The 22,007-nt window shown below is 46.1% G+C and overlaps 1 protein-coding gene across 1 annotated transcript; it reads right to left on the bottom strand.

Moving 5' to 3' along the window:
- Positions 1-1,228: 1,228 nt before the first annotated feature.
- Positions 1,229-22,007, bottom strand: Qdpr (quinoid dihydropteridine reductase; the record flags this gene model as incomplete). The annotated part of the gene is given in 7 exon segments (XM_005402546.2): positions 1,229-1,924; positions 4,652-4,735; positions 5,710-5,818; positions 11,645-11,785; positions 14,147-14,243; positions 19,071-19,163; positions 21,911-22,007. Coding segments are annotated over 7 exon segments (727 nt in total), but the record flags the coding sequence as incomplete, so codon positions are not given.

Genomic DNA, 22,007 nt, shown 5'->3' with positions numbered 1-22,007 from the left:
AAGACCTTTAAATGACAGAACTGTTTCTTCATTTGAAAAGTGAAAGCCATCCATCTTCGATATTCTTAGCATGAGACAGAGCACTGCACGTGGGGACTGGGTAACTTGTGCAGGTGCTACCAACAGCTGGATTTGTGCCCAGCTCCAGCTGTGCTGCACTCCAGCACAATCAGTCCTATCTTCCCAGGGCACCCATCTTCTTTACTGTAGCATCTGGATACAGTCACCCTCAAGTATAGTGACAATAACTCTTAAAAACCCCTCCAAAAGTTATAGGAATTACCATAAGACCAAGCCACCTCACCCCTGGATATTTATCTGGAAGAACTGAATACTGGTACATAAATGTTCACAACAGCCAAAAGGGAAAATAGCCCAAGTGTCTATCAACAGATCAATGAGTACACAAAATTAGTTTATACATATAATGGAAGATTATCCAGCTATAACAGGAGGAAAATCACCCACACATGCTAAAACATGAACATTAAAAACATTATGCTAAGTGAAAGGAGCCAGATGTAAAAGGTCATAAGGTGTATGGCTTCACCTATACGACAGACCCAGAGAGCTAACTTCATAGAAACCGAATGCAGATGGGTCACTGCCAAGGGCCAGTGGGGTGGGCTGGGGGGATAGAGAGCAACTGCTTAAAGGGCACTGGATTTTATTCTGGAGCAATGGAATAGATTATGGTTGTACGACACTGAACGTGTAAATGCCACTGAGCTGCTCAGCTCCAAATGGTTAATTTCATGTGAATTTTATCTCACTAAAAAAAGAAGAAAGAAAACAGGAGAGAAGAAACGAGGGAGGAGGGGAGGGAGGGAAGGAGGGATGGAGAGAGAAAGCAAGCAAACCTGTAGTAGATTTTATAACCTGCAGGGATCTGGTGACAGTTCTGGGCTTAGTCCTGCCACTCACTGGCAACAAGGCTAAGTGTCTCCCGGGGTCGCAGTTTGCTGATCTGCAAAAGGACCCGGTTAGGTTACATCACAGGTTCTCACCCAGAGGAGGCCTAAGCCAGTCACGCAGCGAGCAACTTCTCCCCACTGTCTGACACGCCCAGGACAGGCGCAGGCCTGTTACTTGTGGAAAACACTCATTTCAGGGTTTACCCCTCACACTTGGAAAACACTACAAGAGCCGCCGCCAGCAGCCCGATTCCACCACACACATCTGCAACCACTCTACGCAAGGCGGGGTTTGGTTAAAGAAGACAACACAGTGAGTGCAGTGCATTTATTTGAAGGAAAAAAAAACAAAAAAAAAAAACACTCCGAAGACTCACAAGTAGTTCTCTTGTGAACGGAGCCCCTGGCCTGGGGGCATTTGGCAACTGCAGGAAAAAAAGGACACCATGACAGAATCCACAGCATTTTTTGCTCACACCACAGAGAGTTTTAAGGCAGTTTAATTCAAGGCCACTACAACTACATCTACAACAGAAATGTGACACTCAAAGATAACTTGGCCCTCAATGCCCCTGACAGCAACAAGTCACCATGCTAGTGAAGACGACAGCCACTGTCGGGGGCAGAAGAGTCTCAAGCACAATCCGACATGGCACCGACACGGATAGGCTGTTCGGGGACCTCCTCTGCAGTCCAACAGTGCGACCGTAAATGCAGGCCTCCAGCCGCACCTGCTAGCTCCCACAAACACATTATGACATCCAGAGCAGATGCACAGATGGTGAGAGGAAACAGGACTCGCCACCTCGAACCACAGACAGGACAGGACACAGGGACCAGGCGTGGCGCACTGGGACAGGCTGGTGGCTCCTCTGGCGGCTCCTCTTAGGCAGAGTGAAGAAGCTTAAAAATACGCTGGGGTAAGCTCTGTCTTGCCTTCCGTGGTTACCACCTGGATCAGGCTTCCTGAGCTGGGTCGGTTTTTCCCTGTGATCCAGTCATGGAAGGTTCTACAACAAAGAAGACATGTTTTACAGTTGCAAAGCAGAAGTCTGGGCACTTGCCCACATTCACACCAGTGCCTGCGGAAAGGGCGACGTAGCTGTGACAATGACACTAGCACAGAACCAAGGCCCCGAAGAGTCCCTGAGGTACCTTGCCCGTCTGATTTCTGAGTGGCAGAGTTGCTGTGACATTAACTTTCTTTTTAGATATACAGATATATAATAATTACACTCATCTTGGGGAATTGGTACACAGCACATCTTGATCATTTTTACTTCCCTTTTCAACTTTCCCCCTTTCAACTCTCATTTTTCTGTTTCTCTGCATGGTCAGGACCCTTTGTAACATGGTGGTATGATTTTAAGTGATTAAAAAAGATGTCGCTGATTCTAGGAGACAGACACACAACACAGACGTCCCTCGGTGTGTGCAGGAGATTGGTTCCAGGACCCCCAAGATACCAAACTCCAAGGATGCTCCGAGGATGCTGATATAAAATGGTTTAGTGCTTACACACAACGCATGCACAGCTTCCCAAGTGCTTCAAGTCACCTCTGTAGATTGTAAGTAACACTACTATCACCTAAGAGCTATGCGAACAGTTGTTAGACTGTACTCCTTCAGGAATAATGACAAGCATGTATACGGTTAGTACAGAAGCCATTTCTTTCCAATTATTTTCAGTCAAGGTTGGCTGAATCCAAGGATATGCAGAACCTACCTAGAGCCAACTGTACATTATAATGTCTCAGAAATTTAAAAGGGAGAAAGAGGAAATTCATTTTTTAAACACAGACTTATGAGGCACTCAAGGCTGTGCCAAACAATGGAAAAAGAAATATAAAAAAACCAGACTATCAGAATACAATTAACGAAGTACAGTAGTGGGGAGCACATAACAAGAACTCTGTGGACAGGAGCAACAAGCCCTGCTTGGAGCAGCCGGAAAATCCTCTCTAGGAAAGATAAAAACTGAAAAAGGCACAAGGAATAGCTACAAAGAGATGATAATTTTTTAAAAGCTAAATATTTGTGTGTACTACCCACTTTCACAATTCACTACTGAAAATTCAAACCTCCTCTGCCTGGAGCGCTCTTGGGCACTCTTGGGATATTCTGTGGTGCCGATCTGTAACTTCAAGGCTAGGTCTGATGGTCAGCTAGATAGAGGTCACTCGATCCCCCTCTCTGGGGTTGCACAAGCCAAGAGAAATGCATGGCTCAAAAATCAAAGCACTGCTGAAACTCCCTAAAACACAGTAAGTGCATCGGGAACCATCCATCTCTCAGGCAGGGCAGAGCTTCGCTGGTGGCTCTGAGAGACCACTTGGAGTGTAGGAGTTCCTGTGTTGGCCATGTTCGTTTTAAATCAGTTCCCCGTCACCTTCATCAGTAGTTCGGAACAGATCAGGGAGAACACCGTGTTAGTTAATCCTGGGTGGCAAGCAAGGCAGTGTGCTCACAGACACTTCAAAGCACACTGCACACCAACTTCTCCAGCGAGTTTTCAAATACCACAAATGGGTGCGCACGGCTTCTAGAACAAAAGATGCCTGTGACAGGGCTTTCTGCGGCCTGTGGCTAGGCACGAATTCACACATGAATGCCTAAATGTTTTGCCTAGAGTCTAGATTCTCAATCAGTGTCTCTTTTGAGGGTTATTTGGGGTATTAGCTTTTTAAAAGAATTCTACTGCAACTGCAATTCGAAGTGTGGTCTCTTCCAAACTTCAAACTTCTTATTTTTTATTTCTGGGAAATCAAGGACTGGATTCAACATGATTGCTAGTGCAAGTCTGTGGCTGCACAGACCTGCGGCCACACTGCCTGGGTCAGATATCAGCACTCCTGTGCAACCAGAGGCATCTACCCATCACCCCCACACACAATGTCTCCAAGTGCCAAGGGTCTGCAAGGAGAGCCTGCCATGAACATGAAACAATAGGAGATGCTTAGAATGGTGCTTAGCATGTAACAAGTGGTACGTATGTTCTTGTCTCAAACAGAAAATACAAGTCCCAATCCTCCCCCGATTTAATTTAAATAAGATTATAACATTAGGCCCAAAGAACATCCCAAACTCTGCAGCATCCTATACAGCTATCAAACCAGCTGACACACTGGGGAAGGTCGTCTCCTTCACCTTCAGACTTCCTAAGCAGAGGATCTAAGAAAGTGAGAGGGAGCAGCTCTTTCTCCTGCGAGCTTTCCAAGGCCACCATTTTCACAGGCAGGTGAAAGGACTTACGCAAGGACCGCGTGCTGTGGCTGGGCACTGACTGCAGCCTGAGGCCCCGGACCTTCCCGCAGTGTCCGACTGCTGCCCAGCTGCTCCCAGTTACACCGGCAACGGCAGGAACAAGAGCTGAGGTTTACCACACATTTGCTTTTGGGTTGGACACTGCCAAGGGCTTAGTGCACGCCACCATTCACCCTCCTAACCATTATTATGGACCTCGGTCTACGGACTGGTAAACTAAGGCCTAGCACAATTAAATAACATGCTCTGTTTAACAGGACGGAGAGAGAGGGAGCCAGGGCTCACATCAGCACTATGGATCCCTCTCCTCTAGATTCAGACCGACGTGCCTTAAATCCTCCCAGGCTCAGAAGCTACACGAGCCCACCCCTGCATTATGGAGAACACGGGCTTGTCTGGCACACCATAAACGGCAGAGAACGGGGGCGGGAAGCTGCTGAGTCACACGAGGATTGTAGGACTGTGATACTCACTCAACTAGGAATTCTAAGGGAGTCCAGGAGCTGAAGTCAGCATCAGGCATTGATTTCCTGTTCATCGGAGTATCTAGGGTAACCCTGCAACGGACAGAGATAAGCTAGTCATTTGTGTATTCTTTACAGTAACTGGTGCCCGGGCTTCCTCCACCAGGAAAATGCAAACATGCAACATCACCGCTGTGAGCCTCCGGCACCAAGCATGACATTTACGTGAGAGATCAGACAGAAGGATAACCAGAGAGAGACCAGGAAGCTGACTACATCAACAAAAAGCACATCTGAGCAGAATTCCCCGCCTGGGACAGCTGCCTGGGGACATGCTGATCACACACAGAAACGAGCCCCAGAGTTTCCATATCCCCCCCGACACCCAACCCCACACCGCCACCCAGGCCTGGCCCCCCAACACACACACACACACCCTCTGACCTTATTACAACTGTAAACTACACACAGTAAAATAAAACAGCAGTGCATTTTTAAAGGAAGTAAAAAGGGAGAGAGGAGAGAAAGAAAAAAAGAAGTAAAAAAAGCAAACCCGTCCCACCAGCCAATCAACCATTCCAGACAAGAAGCTAATGGGCTCAACACGTGGCCCACCCAGATTCACGCTGAAAACAACATCTGCAGTGCGGTACTAAGAGCTGGGGCCTTTAGGAGGTGACCAGGTCACGAGGCTCCGCCATGTGGGGTGGGGTTAGCAGCCTTCGAGGAGAGGCTCAGGGAGCCCTTCTTCCTTCCAGTGTGGTACCACAGGGAAGGCACCATCCATGAGGAACAAGCTCTTACCAGACACCAGATCTTCTGGTGCCTTGAACCTGGGCCTTTCCAGTCTCCAGAACCACAAGTAATACATTTCTCTTCCCTACAATCAACTCAGTCAGCCTAGGGTATTTTATGATAGCGGTAGGAAGAGACTAAGGCGAGTATCTTAAGGGACTCTGGTGAATTTTAGACTTGCAGGAGGTGCACACACAAGTTCTGGTGGGAAGTGCCTTGCGGACGAATACAGCCCTCAGCAGTGGACAGAGGCGGAGACCCCAGGCACCTACGGGAGCACGGCGATGGCGGCGGCCCGGGGCGGCAGGCCGCTGTTCTTCCCCGCCAGGCTCTGGCAGAGCTGGTGGACAGCACCCTTGGCCATGCCGTAGCCGATCATCCCTGGAAGATGGGAGAAAGCATCCTGGTTACCACTGGCCACCAGAGTGACAGCAACAAAGTGACAGCAGGGATGTGCAGTCCTCAATTCTCCCAACAGCGGCTCTGGCCTTCCCGCCGTGGACGCCAGCCTGGCAGTAAGGAGCAGCGGGAAGGGTCCTGCACCTGAAACTCGGAGCAGTGGCGTCTCGCTCCTACTCTACGAGGACTGTAGCAACCACAGATTCTCTGGGCCTGTCATCCTGTGTGTCATGGGAACTGTAAATGCGAACCCAGACCTCGATGTATTCACAAGGCTGCACGAACGACCCAAGGAGATGGCACCCAGCAAAGAACCCTTAGCACTGGGCAGGTGGGCATGGCACAGGGGCTGCTGATTGACCAGATGGGGCAGGGGGCGTGCTGTCATGTAGAATGGACCTGGCTCTGTCCCTTGCCCGGAGACACTCTGACGGTGGCTGGTACAGAAAGGGAAGGGTGTTTTTCCCGCTCTCCCATCCCGTCCCCACTATTCCTGCACGGTTCTCACAGGATCAAGCAGGTACCTGCTGCCCGTTGGGAGCATTTCCTTCCTTATCAGCTACAGGAAGAGGCGGCCCGTGCTTTCTCTGACACACCATCCTAGCCTTGCTGCTCCACATAGTCCTCACACACGACCGACCTGCTCAGTGACCGAGGTGCACTGTTCTGACTTACCACCCACTGCTCAGACTCATGGCTGGTCTTTTTTGATACAGTTCTGTACATCTTAATAGAGCCTCCATGGCTTTTTTTTTTTTTTTGGTACAGTACACCTGTTTATACACCATGTTTATACTATAATCTTTGCTGATTGTATTATAGTTTTATGTTCTCTTATACATTACAGTACTGCATGTAAGAGCTAGGGTAGGCCGGGTGTGGTGGCGCATACCTGTAATCCCAGCACTTGGGAGGCTGAGGCAGGAGGATCATTGCGAGTTCGAGACCAGTCTAGGCTACAAAGTGAGCTCAAGGCCTGCCTGAACTGCATAGCAAGACCCTGTCTCAAAACAACAAAAAAAAAAAAAAGAAAAGAAAAGAAAAGAAAACCGCTAGGGTAAAAGCAAAGGCGCTAAGTTGGAGTTTCCTCTGACCATTTCTTTGTTCTGAGTCTTGTAATGTACATGCTATATACAATTCCCCATTTAAGGACCTAGTCACAGGAACTGAACTCGGCTGTTAAGCGGGGAGCGTCTGTATTTCTTTATTCCCATCATGCGCTCCTGCCACAGCTCTGCCGCCTACAAAGCCAGGACCACAAGTGTGAGCTCGGCCTGGGCAACTTAGTAACTCAGCAAGACCCTGTCTCAGAATAAAAAAAAATTTGAAAATTAGAAATAAAAAAGGTCTGTGATGTTACTCAGTGTAAAAGCCCTGGATTCAATGCCCAGTACCAGAAAAAAAAATTATAACAAAGAACAGAGCTTTGTTTCATTAAAACTACAAAGTCCTTCCTAGTGACTCCTTAGTGTCTCAATATTCCACACAAACTAACTTTAAGTAATAACTATTTAAATAAAAAAATAATACGTGTCTTCTCAGCTTTTCCCTTAAGCTCTGTTTGTCAAATTCCTGGACCCTGACCACATCAGCTCCTGTCTGGTTTCTATCTAGATGTCCTCCAGGAGCCTTATGCGCGCATGTGTGGGCTTCGGAAAAGTGACTGGATTAGGGGACAACAGAACAGACTCGCAGTAGGAGGCGGAGCCTGGCCGGAAGGAGCACTCACTGTGGGTGTGACCCGGAAAGGCGGATCTCTTTCCCTGGTTCCACCTCTCTGTGTTCCTGTCCTCACCACGGGCTCCCTCTGCATCTGTTCACCATTCCTTGAGCAACCCTCCTCTTCCCTGCCCCTCTGCCATGCCATCCTGGCTTAGAGCCAGCTGACCAGGGACTACAGTGTGAGCTAAAATAAACGGGGGTGCTCTGTGTCCCAGTGATGAAAAGTGACTAAGACAGCTTCCTCCACAGAACCTCCCGCAAGGGGAGCATCTCTCCCCTCTGCTCCCCGGGGGCATCTTCCCTAGATCTTGATTTAGCACAGTCTGCCACACACATGCACGGCCCGCACCCCAACTGCCGTGGCAGCACTCACTTCCGTGACTGAGTCAGTCCTCGGTGTAGCCTTTGGATGACGCTCCGCTACTTCCTAGCCAAGGGTCTGGGACGAGTTTCCTACAACCACCGAACTTTGCTTTTCTCATCTGCCATCAAGGAACAACTGCACCTACTTTATAGGCACCTCTGGTGATGAAATGACATCAAAGATGCAGAGGGCTTGACCCAATAGGCCCAGCATGTGGGAGGCAGATGCCTAAAAAAATTATACTTTTTAAAGACAAATTTACTGAGGTATGATTGATATGCAATAAGTTTTCCTTATTCAAGGTATACCATTTGCACAAACTTTGATACATGCATACATGCTGCCTGTAAATCTCCCTCTCTGCCCACTATTCAGTATTTGCTGACCGAAGCAAGGGATGTCTTTCAGCAGGGTGGGTCTGTCTGCCCCACTGGCAGATGGCTGAATGAACTCTCACTCCTGTGTTCCCCACTGCACCCAAATGCAGCTGCTCACGGGATGCTGCTACCATGGCAACAAAAAAGAGTGATTAATTACAGTAAACCTCTCCCCTCCTTGGGAAAACCACTCTTCCTTCCAGAGATGGGCAGCTTCTCTAAGCCCCCAGCACACCCATGCCAAGGGCAATGGCTGAGGAGGCACCCACGTCCAGAGGGTGGGGTCACGGTGCACCCAGAAACTAATCACTAACCCACTTCAGCAACAACTTTAAACTGCCAGAGGGTCAAGGTCTCAAAAAGTTGTTTGGGAGCACAAAAAGAGTATTTCACCATCCTTAGCTCTCTTTTTACTCAGAGGGCAGGAAGCCAAGCTGATATAAAATGCAACAAACTTAGCATAGTCTCAGAACTCTCTTTTCATTCCACAAACAACACAAGAGTTGGGAATCTGTGGACAGAAAGAAACAAGCAACCAGCAACCCTATCGGCTTAGTTCTACAGAACACCGCCTTCTTCAGGCACACGATGTGGGTTAGAGATCATGTACAAGATATGAAAGAGGGGCCCAACGCTAAGAACATAAACGCTGCCTTCCAAATTGTAAAATGACCAGTGTGGTTCCTGAAAAGTGCGTTCCACTCACAGCACAGGTCATTCACAGGTCATCAAGAGATTCCCCAACACTGTAACACAGTTTATTCTGCAGACATTCCGCAAACGCGGCCTTGGAAATGGGCAGGGGGCATTTACTCAGTGTCTTTCCTCGTAAAACTATTTCATTTCCGGACATATCTTGGGTTTGAGGAACTGACTACTAAGCCTGACTCATCATTTACTTTCAAAATACAGATTTCCCCACATTTTGGGGGGACTCTGAACCAAAATTAAAAGGTCTCATGGCTCAAATTAGTTTAACAGCATCTAACCTAAGAGTTTAAAGATAAACAAGCTTATTATCCAAAACAGGAGTCGCTGGGCAAAAGTAAGCCTGAAACATATAGTAATAGTTCACATTTCCCAACATTCTCTTAGCGACTTCCAGGGCCATTTATATCCATTAATATAAGTCACATCCACCACATAAGGAGATGTTATTAATCCCCCTCTGAACAAAACCAAAGCTCAGAGTGATTCACTAACTTGCCAAATATGCAATAGTAAGTGTCACAGCCACAGGAGACCACAGGCCTGGGGGCACCTAGAGCTCCACCGCTATCCAGAAATATACACAAATACACAGATGCCCCTCAACATATGATTAGGCTGCATCCAATTATCCCACAGTAAACTGAAAATATAGAAGGGTCAAAAATGCATTTAGTGCACTGACCTACTAAACTTCGTAGTATAGCCTAGCCTACCTCAGACATGCCCAGGACACCTACATTAGTCTACATTTGGGCAAACCCATCTAACACAAAGCCTATTTTATATTCATGACTAACTTGTGTAAGTTACTGAACGCTGTTCTGAAAATGAAAAGAAAAATCGGTATGCTTTCTTACAATTATGAAGTCAAGAAACTGTTAAGTTGAATCACTCTAAGTTGGGGCCATCTGGCCTTACAAATAAAAGGAAAGTAAAAGAGTGTTTTGTCCTTTAGAAAAAAATGCAGTCTTAGCTGTTTGTGGTGGCACGCACCTGTTATCCCAGTACTCAGGAGGCTGAAGCAGGAGGATCAGTGCAAGTTTGAGGCCAGTATGCGCTACACAGTGAGTCCAAGGTCAACCTGAACTATACAGTGAAACCCTGTCTGAAAAAATTTTTGAAAAAAAGCAAGAAAAAATGTAGTCCTAAAGTTTTGTTTTTCAAACGTCAAACCACTGCTCATTTCTCTACTTACTTTCTAATGCCTCTGTCACCTTTAATATAAATCAGATCTCAACCAAAAGTACATCTAACATTTACACAGCTTTAATCATTGCAACTGCCACAAGCTTGTAAGAGCATATGCTGAGAACTATAATAACAAAACCAGTGGCAAGAAATTGTTAATAAGCACTTCACAGTTTAGTGAGTTATGTTAAAATTGAGAAGGTGCCAAGATCTCCACTACTTAAATCCAAAAAAATGTAGAAGAAAAGTTTAACTTTGGTAGCAGAGGTGGGCACCTCATGCCCCTCTATGCCCCCTACTTAAATTCCATTAGCTCTGTCCCAAAAGGAGAGTTATAGGCTGAACTGCATCCCCCTAGAATTCCCATAAGGCCCTAATCTCCAGTACCTCAGAATGTGACCATATTTGGAGATAAGCTTTAATAAAATGAGGCCATCAGGGTGGGACCCTTCTCCAACATGACAGAGGTCCCTATAAGAAGGAATCAGGACACAGACATGTGTAGAGAGAAGACAAGGTGAGGCACAGGGACAAGGGGCCACTACAAGGCCAGGAGAGACGCCTGGACAAAAACGAATGCCGCCAACACCTTCGCCTCAGACTCCCAGCCTCTACAACTGTGAGGAAAGATATCTCCTTTGCTTAACCCACCCACTCAGTGGTGGCCCCGGCACACAAATTCAAGGAACAAAAAACACAAAGGAAACCGGTGTCTTTGTGATGGCAGAGAAACTGCACACAATTTGGAAATAATCAGGGTTTTGGTTCAAAGTAGGTTTGCAATTTATTTCCTGGAGACAATTTACTTAACTCTCTAATCTTAGTTTTCCAACCTACAAACTGAAAAAAAAAAAAAAATTGATGCCTACCCCAAAATTAAATAAGAATATATGGGAAATGAACAGTAAATCTATAAGACCTACCATGCACTGCTGCCTACTATGTGCAGGACACCATCTACCTATCAACAGCTCTACAGCTTTATGGTAACTCTTCATTAGAAATCACTGTCAGTTTTACAAATCAGGAAATGACAGCAGAAATTTGGCGAGAGATCAGGGGGAAAAATGCACTCCCAGGTGCCCTCTTTCTAAAGCCCTGGCTATTTCCAGCTGCCAAGCTACTTCCAGGACATGTGATCACAATGTAGTGATAATAACTGGTGTTTAGCTACTAATGAGTATCAACAACACCACTCATTCCTGGGTGGATCATTGATAAATAAAAACAGGTAAGAGTGCCAGACTGCAGTATTCCTTAACCACCATGAACAGGAAGATAAATCCAAATGACTTAAAAAGATTCAGACATAAAAGGAAGTAAAATCCATCCAACTCTAAAGCTCCTGAGAGGACAAAGAACTTTCATCTTCCTTATCCCAGGAAGGGTCCAGCAGCCCAGCAAGGAAGGTTTATGTCCACTTCAGACACAGAAGTGAAGGCTTACCAGGAGTCCCGTCCAGGGCAGCCTTGGCACCGGCCAAGGTCAAGAGGCCTCCTTCTTTGAGGTGCTTAGTGGCCAGGTGGCTGGAGATGGTTGATGTCCACATGCTTTGTTTCCACATCATGTCGCAGTTTTTAAAAAGAGCTGAACAAAAAGAAACACACGTAGGCTCAGCATTCCCAAAGAAGCTGAAAAGACACTCGCTCAGGCAGCCCGACACTGAGGAAGCCCTCCCAGCCTCTCCCAGTTCCCGTCCCTGTCTACAAGGTCTAGTACAGAATGCACAGGCTCAGCGGCCAGAGAGACACAGGTTCAAGTACAGCTGAGTGACCACCACATCTCAGCTGCCTCACCTGTACACTGGTAAAACTTTAGCCAATAAATTATAGCAAATAAATCCAGAGTTAACGGATTTGCTGGACTGGCATTCATTCAAAGCCTATTTACCTTTTGAAGGGCATCAGATTTATAATCAGAACCTACATGCCTGTGTCAGCTTTTATCCATGATAAAAAGCCAAGGAACTATTACCATATGGCCATAAAGAGGGCTTTTACAGAGCTATATTTTTTATGGCTGAAAAGTTAATGCCAGCTTTAAAAACCCCTTAAAAGAGCTGAAATAACAACCATTTCACACTGGTTTCTGCCAGAGAGATAGAGGAAGACGTGTAACATAAGTCTCACCACCGACCAGGGAACTTACAGGACATATGAAACCCCACGATCCAGAAAGAAGCCTTTCCTGATATGGGAGGAGTGGTCAGCAGATGTGACCCCAGGTATTGCAACTCCTTGCTAAAAAGGACTAAGAAAAAAAAACCTGACAGATCCACATTTATCAGTTCTTCCTCCCAAAATACACAAAAGGTAACGGGGCTGTTTTGCCAAGCTGAGCACCCCATAAAACACCAATCCGACATTGAAATGTGACTCACAGAATTTCAGCTGCTCTTTCAGTGACATTAGTTCATAAATATAAAAAGAATGATGAAATTACAAAACTACTATTTTCCAATCTCCCTATTTGACAGCAGCTTAAGGTAGGGGTTGTTGATGGATACTTAAAATCATTAGGGGAAAAAGATTAGGAGAACCAGATATTCACATACAGCACCCAAGTACCATCCCACAGACCACTTACTCATCACAAACAGGAAAATGGTCCTCTACAAGAGAAGTCTGGCAGTCACCACCCTAACCAAGCATCAAATGTGACATTCCTATAGATAAGGCCATCTGTCATGCTGGCCTCCCAACACGACATAATATGAAGTAAACAGCATCATTCAGGAAGATTTATTGACTCAAAAACATTTAACCTGAATCAAATCTCTAAATCTAACTTCCAGTTCACAGGAAATACCAGGGAGAGAGGAACACGTCAAATGATGCCTTAGAGAAAATGGTCAGATGAATTCTGAATATTCCATATGAAATCTGCCTTAGACACGCCAAAAAGTCTTGGGTGGGAGGAGTTTTAGATTATATAATGCAATTTGACATTATTAATTTGCTAGAATTACTGATAACTTTCTTATGGACAATGAAAATATAGCAGAACGGGCTTTTTCTTTGGAGATTCATGCTGAAATAAGGTCAAATGTCAGCTCATTTTGAAATGGTTAACAAAAACATGCTGAGAGCACATGCCCAAGAAAGCCAGAGCATGCAAGCATGGAAATGCTAACGATTACTGACTTGAGATAGAGTCTATAAGAGTGTTCATTGAATTGTTCTTTCAACTTTTCTGTATGATTGAAAATGTTCATTATAGAAAATTGAAAACTTCGTAAAAGTTCAATTTGGAGTTCTTTCAAACTCAGAATAATCTCTCCAGTTTATGCATAGCCCCCATTCCCAGAATACAATAAGCCCTGTAAGGTTAGGACAGAAACAATGCTGACTCCATTCTGCCTCTACCTTGAACTTCGAATTCAGCATCCCCTGCTCCTCACCCTCCCTGTGGGAAGTTTTTCATCTGTGAAAGAGGTGTCAGTCACTACCTCACACAGTGTGCTATGGTATAATGTGTTCCTCAAGTTCATGTACTGGAAATTTAACTCCCATGTAGTGGTGTTCAGAAGCAGGATGTTCACAAGGTGATTGTGTAATGAGGCTTCTATCCTCACGGATGTACTAATCCCATCAAAACAGGAGATTACTGATTAAAGGATAAATCCAGCCCTCTCCTGTCCCATCTCTCTCAGCCTCTCTTGCCTTCTGCCCTTTGCCATGGGATTATGCAGCAAGAACACTGCCCCAGAGCCCCTAACCCCCACTCTGAACTTCCCAGCCTCCAGAACTGTATAAGGAGTAAGTCTATGCTCCTTATAAATTACCTGGTCTCAGGTATTCTGTTGTATCAGCACAAAACAGAGACATAGAGTTATTATGAGAGACATACAGAAAAACAGCTCTCGCCTGGCACCTAGTCTACACCTGATCCCTGTCAGCAGGACAAAGAGCAGAGCAGAAAGAATGATTAACTTAGAGAAGGACTCACACTTGGATTTGGCATTGCCCCCAGCCCAGCCTCCAGCCACACAGAGAATTGCATCCACCTTCTCTTCACCCAAGAGCTTTCCAACCTCAGCGGTCACCTGAAACATAAGGAGTAAAAAGATACATAAACGAAGTAAAAAGGAAGCAGGCTGGCACCCTGACACTACCTCAGCTTCTTTTCCGCTTCTCGGAAGCCAGTTTACAGTATCTGTCAGCTAACATAGGAAATTACAGAGAAGACTCATCCCCAATGAGCATTTAGGGGGTGAAGCCCAAATGTATTTTAATGTGATTTTCATAATGCAAATTACAGGCTCCTTAAGAATATTCTGAAAGGTGGAAAAATATGTACCTCCTGAAATAAAAGTTAATAAAGAAAAGGAGGAAAGGGTTTTTAGAAAGTCATCTAGAGCTGCATGACCCTCAGCTAACATTCTAGTTTATTCCTTTCCAAACTTTCTTTGCAAATCATTCAATCATAACCTGAGAAGATTGCAATGGTTGATACACATGTCAATTTGACAAGTGTAGATGCTTAACTAAGTAACTCCGTGGTTCTACATTCTAGGGTATAAAAGACATGCCCTAGGGCATACATTTAAGGTCCAGGATATTGTTATGGTTGATTCACTGTGTCAACTTGAGAAGTTCAGAAGTGTAACTAAGTGACTCAGCAGGGAGCCAGGGTCCTCACTTTGTAAACATCCTGAGCCTCTGCACGAAGGTAGGGAGATGCAGTGCTACACACATCCCAGAGCAGGTAGCCTGCCTGCAATATAAGCAAAGGAAACAGGCTGGCTCCCCTGCTTTTTCTCTTGCTGCTTTTGCTGTCTTGCTTTTGCTGTAAATGGTCACAACTAGAGACCATACTCATAAGTGAAATAAATCAGATATACATGTGCAAGCACCACATTGTTTCACTAGTGTAAAACCTGAAAGAGTTAATTTAAACTAGGAGGTATGACAGACATTGTGAAATGATAGGAAAACACTCAAGGGTAAAGGGCAACTGGGATGTGGGAAAAGAGAAGGGAAAGAAGGAGAAATGGTGTATGTATGTATATAGAGGATAGTTAACATAGTTGTTCTACTGTCTTCTATTTCTTTGCTGAAAGAAACTGTCACTGAGTCCTTGATTGATCAATATTGCATGTCTCTAACTGTATTCATGAGAAACCACTTTGAAGATATCAGTATGTAATGCAATAAGCATTGTTAATTTCGTACCACTTTGTTTGTAACTCTGTATTGTCTGTTCTTTTGCTATTTTGTAAAAGGTTGTCTGTCTGTTAATGTTTTCCTCCTTTTATTTTTAAAATTAAAAAAAAAAAATCCATCAAGTGTCTTCTCCTAGGTATCATTTCCATTCCACACTTTGCCAACTACCTGGTCTGCTTGCTAATGTACCTGTTCCCAGGCAACTACTGATCAATCATGTTTGGATCTTCAAACAACAAACTAACTTCTTAGATATCTACTGTGCTCTCCAAAATCAGTCCCACTCGGGAATCATTAGTTATTCAGACATTATCTCATCACTCTCATTTCTGACACAGGGTTTCAGTGGCATCTCACAGGCCTGTGCACCAGTACACAGAATGGTACCACCCAGCACACAAGACATCTTGGCTCTTCAGAGTGTGTTTCTGTGACCACCTTCTGGGTATGAACCAACTCCAGGCTTTGTAAAAAAAAAAAAAGCCTTGAGCTGGGCCACGCTGCTCACACCTTACGTGCCTTCTCCCTCGACACATCATCTGAAGACTCACACAACTGTGATTTACCACCTGGCAAGGCTCTGGCAAAGCTGAGGGGCTGGCCAGCTGAATGCTCAGGATGTGAAATCGGCTTGTTAACTTTGACAATCTGACACATATTGCTGAAGATAGGTATTGAGCTTGTCTGGGAGAATGTCTGCAGATTTCCCGCAGCCTGAAAGAAGTGGGGCTGTCCCTGTTGCTGCACAACATGGCCCCCGCTCTCCACCAACTACCTTTGGACAAGATACAAGTGAACCCTGAAGTAGATGGGATTGTCGCGCAGTCACATAATACAGCAGTGAGGGACCAAACAGCCCTTGTCAGCAGGGTCTGTGTGCACTGTGGGTGTGCAGGAGGCAGAGCAGCAGGTGCCATGGGCTTCACAGTTGCTGCCCTGTGGGAACCACAGACAGCCCCTCTCAGCTCAATCTAGAGCCCCTTCCAGCGCTGCCCTTGTGGGTGTCCCCTGGGCTCCTCATACTAAGCTGCAGCTGGCAGCAACCTCTGTACTAAGCTTTTACTCTGATGTATTTCACTCAGGTCCTACAAAGGGCTTTGCCCCAACTGAGAATCACTTCACCTAAGGTTCAACTGCCATGTTCTTTACAGCTGCGTTCTTGCTGCTGTTGTTAAAGAATTTCCCACTGCTGAGAACAGTACTATATAGACTGGAGCATTTATATCCATACGTGTACTTATTTCCATTCTTTGTGATGTCAACAATAGGAAATTTGGGGGTTTTTTCTTTCTTCTTCACTGGCATGGGCAAACTACTTAAATTCCTATGAATACTTTTTTTTAATTAATGACTAATGTATGGGAACATTCTGAAGGAAAAGATAAAAAGCAAGTATGGTTTGACCTCTTCCCATTAGTGTTTATAGCCTTCACCCCACATTGTCTTAATTTCTGGGCTGCTAGATATCCCCCAAGGATCTTAATTATTCCCTACCTCCACTATGTTTCACCCAATGGTGACTGACAGGGCTTTCTAGGGCCACAAGTCAACCCACGAGGTACTGACCACTGCCCAGTCCAGGGAGATCACAAGGGATCTGCATCAAGACAGTAAGTTGGATTAGCTTTTGTGTATACATCTAGGACTTATAGTTCTGTGATAACTTACTGTAAGTGCAAGAAGCACTGTTTCTAAACCCAAGTACAGACTGCCTAAAACCAGCCGAAGGGGAAAAAAAATAAAACAAAACCTCATTAACTGCAACTCAAAATGCAAAAGAAAAATTGTAAGGAAATCAAGAGAAAAATTATAAGAAAACAAGACAGTCAATGGCAAAATGTTGATAAAGAGTCCAGACGGGTTCATTTTAACGATCTCTCTACTGACTGCTTGAAATTTCAAAGCACTGAATATACAGTTTTAGCCTCTTGTTGTAATTTGCTAGAAGAACCATCCGGCGAGACAGGCCAGTGTGCGTGACTCTATTTCTCTAGAATGCCTGTGGCGATTCCTTCCACTGCTCATTCAGAATCCTGTGCCAGCGGAAACCAATCTTCCTTCTCCCACACACCACACCCAGTGCTCCTTCTAAGATTTCCCCATCCCCTTGGTTTCTACCTAGTCGTCAGGTCTCTTTGCTGACCTTCCCCCTATGACCCTGAGCTGCCCTTCTTTCTGAAGCCACGTCCTGTTGTCCAGAGGCCAGACCCCTGCTGCCATACCTGGACATGCACAGAACCCACGCTTAACCCAGTATTTCTACTTGTTAGGGAAGCGTGGAGCCAGCAGCAACTATGCACCTATTTGACTCTTTTTTCTTTTTACATGTTTTACTTTTACAATAAAATTTACATAAGATTATTTTAAGTTCCCTTCACTTAAATTTTACTTTTGGCCCAATAACCTTCTAGAGATTTAATACCTTTTTCACTTTTTAATGTCCTGTCCTTAGTTGAATTGCCTCCCCAGGGGGCCCATTTTACAGGTATCAGGATTGAATTTCCTCTTGTGGAGCTTTAAAACCCAAAACTGAGTATCATGCTGCCTTTTTAGAAATTCAGAATTGGGAAAGTAGTAGGAGGTAGAGATTTTTTTGGTTTTGGTTTTTGTTTTGCTTTTTTTTTTCCGCAGTACCAGGAATTGAACTCACGACGTCGCACTTGCCAGGCAGGCGCTGTGCCGCTGAGCTAAACCCCAGCCCCTGGAGTTACAGATTTTAAAACTGCTGGGCGTGGTAGCACATGCCTATAATCCCAGCTGAGGCAGGATAATCGTTATGAGTCCGAGACCAGCCTGGGCTACAAAGTGAACTCACAGCCGGCCTGAACTGCACAGCGAGACCCTGTCTCAAAAAGGCAAAAAAAAAGAGATTTTTAAAACTAAACTTATAATAACTAAGACAATTCTCAGTCTTCGTCTTGCCATTCATACTACACTCACACGGACATCAGAGCCTGCCATTACCAGGAACCTGACACACTCACCATAGAAACCCACATCTGGAAGGCTGCAGCTCTCCACACTCAGACTCTGCCCTTCCATTTAATTTTAGGTGTTACTACCTTGTCCTCATTACACTATTTTCTTTGAGGCACCTTAGCGTAGCAGTTAAGAGTAAAGCCATCAAACTTTACTGCCCAGGCTCAAATCCTGGCTATGCCACCTCCTACCTGTTCGATCTTGGGCAAATGCCAGGGTCTTTCTGTGTCTCAGTCTCCTGAATCCTAGAAGGACAATAATACTAAAAAGTTTGTTTTGAGGATGTTATGGAGACTAGGTACATTAATGTAAATAAAGCACTTAGAATGGTGCTGAGCAACTAAAGAGACCTTATCAACTTCACCATTAAACTCATTACGGCCAACTGTACCAATTAAACCTAGCAAACATTAGGAGCATATTAAGGAGAGTAACAAGAATAAAAAACACAGCCAGCCATGCAGACCTCTGTGCTGCACGCCAAGGACTCAACCAACCTCGGATCAAAACGTTCAGGGAAAGAAACTGCTTCTATACAAAACATGTAGACTTTTTTCCTTGACATCACTCCCTACACAATATAGTTTTATCTCAATTTCCCTCCATGAGCGCAAATGACCTTCATAATTACAGAAGCAATAGCTGGAAAGTAAAAGGCAGAGATCCCCAGTGGAAAGCCCCCCCTGGGCTCCCCCGCTACAATGGTGGAGGGATCTTGCTGGAATTACCTGGTCAGCCTGCTCTGTAAACGAGTCTGTCATCTTAACAACAACGCTGGCACTGGCCTCCTCATTCTCCACCACGTCGATGCTGGCAACCCACTGCAGGGAAGGACAAGATCGTTTTGGTGCAGACAGTAAGATGCTAACGCTTAGAAGAGCCACATCCAAAAACTAAGTGGGGGGGTAGTACAGGTAAGGGACTCAAAGCCAGAGTATCTTTTACCCAAAATACACTTGGGACCGGAAGTGTAGGTTTTGCACTTTTTTCTGTTTTGGAATATTTGCATATATCTAACGAGATATTTTGAGAAGGGGACCCAAATCTAAACTGGAAATTCACTTGCTTCACATATGAATGTCCATGGCTTAAAGGTAGTGTTTGACACCATCTTAATAATATTCACATTTTTTGCACATGCAACAAACTTTCATGGTGTGAAATCTTCCAGTTGGGACAGCAAGGGCACCCTCAGAAAGCTTTGGATTGGGGGGCATTCTGGATTCTTGGTTTAGGGATGCTCAACATGCAAATGGAAACTCACTAGTGAAAGGAAGAGGCAGCTGACCTCTCACACACCTTTCAGGGACATGTGACTCTGGCCAACCTGCACCTCACTCCAGCCCACGCTGCCTCCAAACACCTCCCTTCCTCCCCTGTGCTAGACCCTCAAGGGTGAAGTACTTCCAGAGACACCGGGAGTCAGCAAATCTTCCATAGAGGCCAAGAATAATTATATAAGGCTTTGCTGGCCATAAGGTCAAGCACTCAACCCTGCTATCACAGCAGGAGAGCATGGCTACAGAACACAGGGACATGAAGAAGCATAGCAGGTCACAAAGTATTATTATTTTTATTTTTTATTTTTTAAAAGGCTCAGGGTGTAGCTAAGTGGTAGAACGCTGCCGTGCATGCTCAATGTTCTGAGCTGGATCCCCAGTACCACAAAACACATACACACAAACACAAACACAGAACTCCTGATATTTTTTTTTAAATGTAAAACCAAGCTGGTGGGGCTGGGGATTTAGCTCAGCGGCAAAGCGCCTGCCTGGCAAGCGCAAGGTCGTGAGTTCGGTTCCCGGTACCGGAGAAAAAAACCAAACCAAACAAAACAAAACAAAACAAAACCAAGCTGGTTATGGTGCCTCATGCCTGTAATCCCAGCACTCTGGGAGGCTGAGGCAAGAAGATCATTGGTTCAAGCCTACCCTAGACAACTTAGGGACTTAGCAAGACCCTGTCTGAAAACACACAAAAAAATCAGCTCAGTGCAAAGACTGGGATCAATCCCTAATACTACAAAAATAATTTTTAAAAAATCTGCTTAGCTCTTCAGCAGTACAGGTGGCTGACCAGATTCCACCACGGAAAACCAGCATTTACAGGACTCCTGCCCCATAGCAGAGAGTGATGAGCTTTGGGTTTGGGAAACAGAGAGATCGGGGTTTGAATGCTGGCTCTGCCAGAAAGTAGCTTTCTCCTCAAGCTCCCCACCGTGTCCGTTCCCAGAACAAGTAGGTCATTAATGTTTAACAGGGTTAGCATAAGAATTAAGTGAAATGGAAGTGGCTGTCTCCTGCACAGGTCCTCACCAAGAAGGCTACAGGCTCCTTCCATCTGCAAGACCCAGGGGCAATGCCTCCACCTTAACCTGTGGTCACATTTAACAACTCTCATTACTTGGATAACGGAAGCTATGGCCATGGGGAATGCTGAGACCAAAAGGTCCCCATCCAGCCCTCCTCCCTGCCAAAAAGTAAGGCGAAGGGGGGACAAAGAGCTGGAGGTAAATCAGATTGCCAGACTCCACCCTCGGTAACGGTAGACGCCCCCATGAGAAAAAAGCACGGCCTTTCCATCTGTAAGTGTACGTACTAATATAACAGGATATGGGGCATTCCAGACCTAAGGAGGATTAAATGAAATTAGGAGTCTGTGGAGCTCTGATATGCACGGCCCCTGCAGGGATGTGGTCCCCCTCTACCTCTGCAGACCTGGGAAACCCTCCCCATTCCCGCTTCTGAGCAGGTGGGGAGGAGGAAGGGTAGTGTGTTTGGAATCCTCTAGAAGTACATTCCTGTACCAGATTTTGAGCAAGAAGAAAACCCTGGGACCCTCTTTCTGGCCCTTACCCAGGCTACTCCTGCTACTCTAACTAAATTCCCAGGAAGGTGCCTCCAACTCCAGGACGGACTTTGAGCGAATGACAGCAAGAGCTGGGTCAAGGGTCCCCCCGGGCCTCCGATCAGATCTGCGGGTGGGCACCTGACTGTGCAAAGCAGATGAAAAATTCTTTGCAAAGAACCTGTCAGCAGCCACAGGGCTGAGCCTTCAAAATGCGAGGTCCAGCAGGGCTAAAGAGAGGAGCAGTAGCAGCAACATCAGTGACAGCTGGCACTGAACCAGGGTTTGCCGCGTGTGTCAGCTAATGAATGTGCCTTCAAAGGCGCCACCTCCCTCATTTAAACCCTATTTTACTTATGCGGAAAGTGAGGCTGAAGGGCTCCGAGTAATCAATTTAGCTATGAGGCTACTAAGCCGGAGAAGGCAGCCTCATTCTTGAAACGTCCTTCTAGTTCTCGCCTTCTGTTCTGTCGCCCCGTCCCTCTTCCTCCCACTGAGGGATTCTCCCCAGGGTCCAGCCGAACTTTCTGGGCCTCAAGGAGGCTAGGGAGCCCCGCGGTCGCCTGCTGGAGACCCTGTGCACGCACGCGCAGGCTCTCAGCCCCGGGGGGCTGGGGCCACTCGCCCCCTCCAGGCTGCCCCCGCGGCTGCCTCTGGAGCCCCTGGCCGCGATCGCCACGCCCGACCCTCCAGGCGGGGACCCGCAGCCCCGTCGCTTTACCCAGTTGCGGGCCCGGAAGGCCTGCACGCATCGCGAGCCCAGAGCGCCCCTGCCGCCGTACACCAGCACCCGGCGCGCCTCGCCCGCCGCCGCCGCC

Source organism: Chinchilla lanigera, unplaced genomic scaffold (genome assembly GCF_000276665.1).
Source record: "Chinchilla lanigera isolate Chin_1 unplaced genomic scaffold, ChiLan1.0 scaffold00079, whole genome shotgun sequence".
Classification (NCBI taxonomy): domain Eukaryota; kingdom Metazoa; phylum Chordata; class Mammalia; order Rodentia; family Chinchillidae; genus Chinchilla; species Chinchilla lanigera.
The sequence above is the reverse complement of the archived record's forward strand: the minus strand, read 5'-3'. Positions and strand labels throughout refer to the sequence as shown.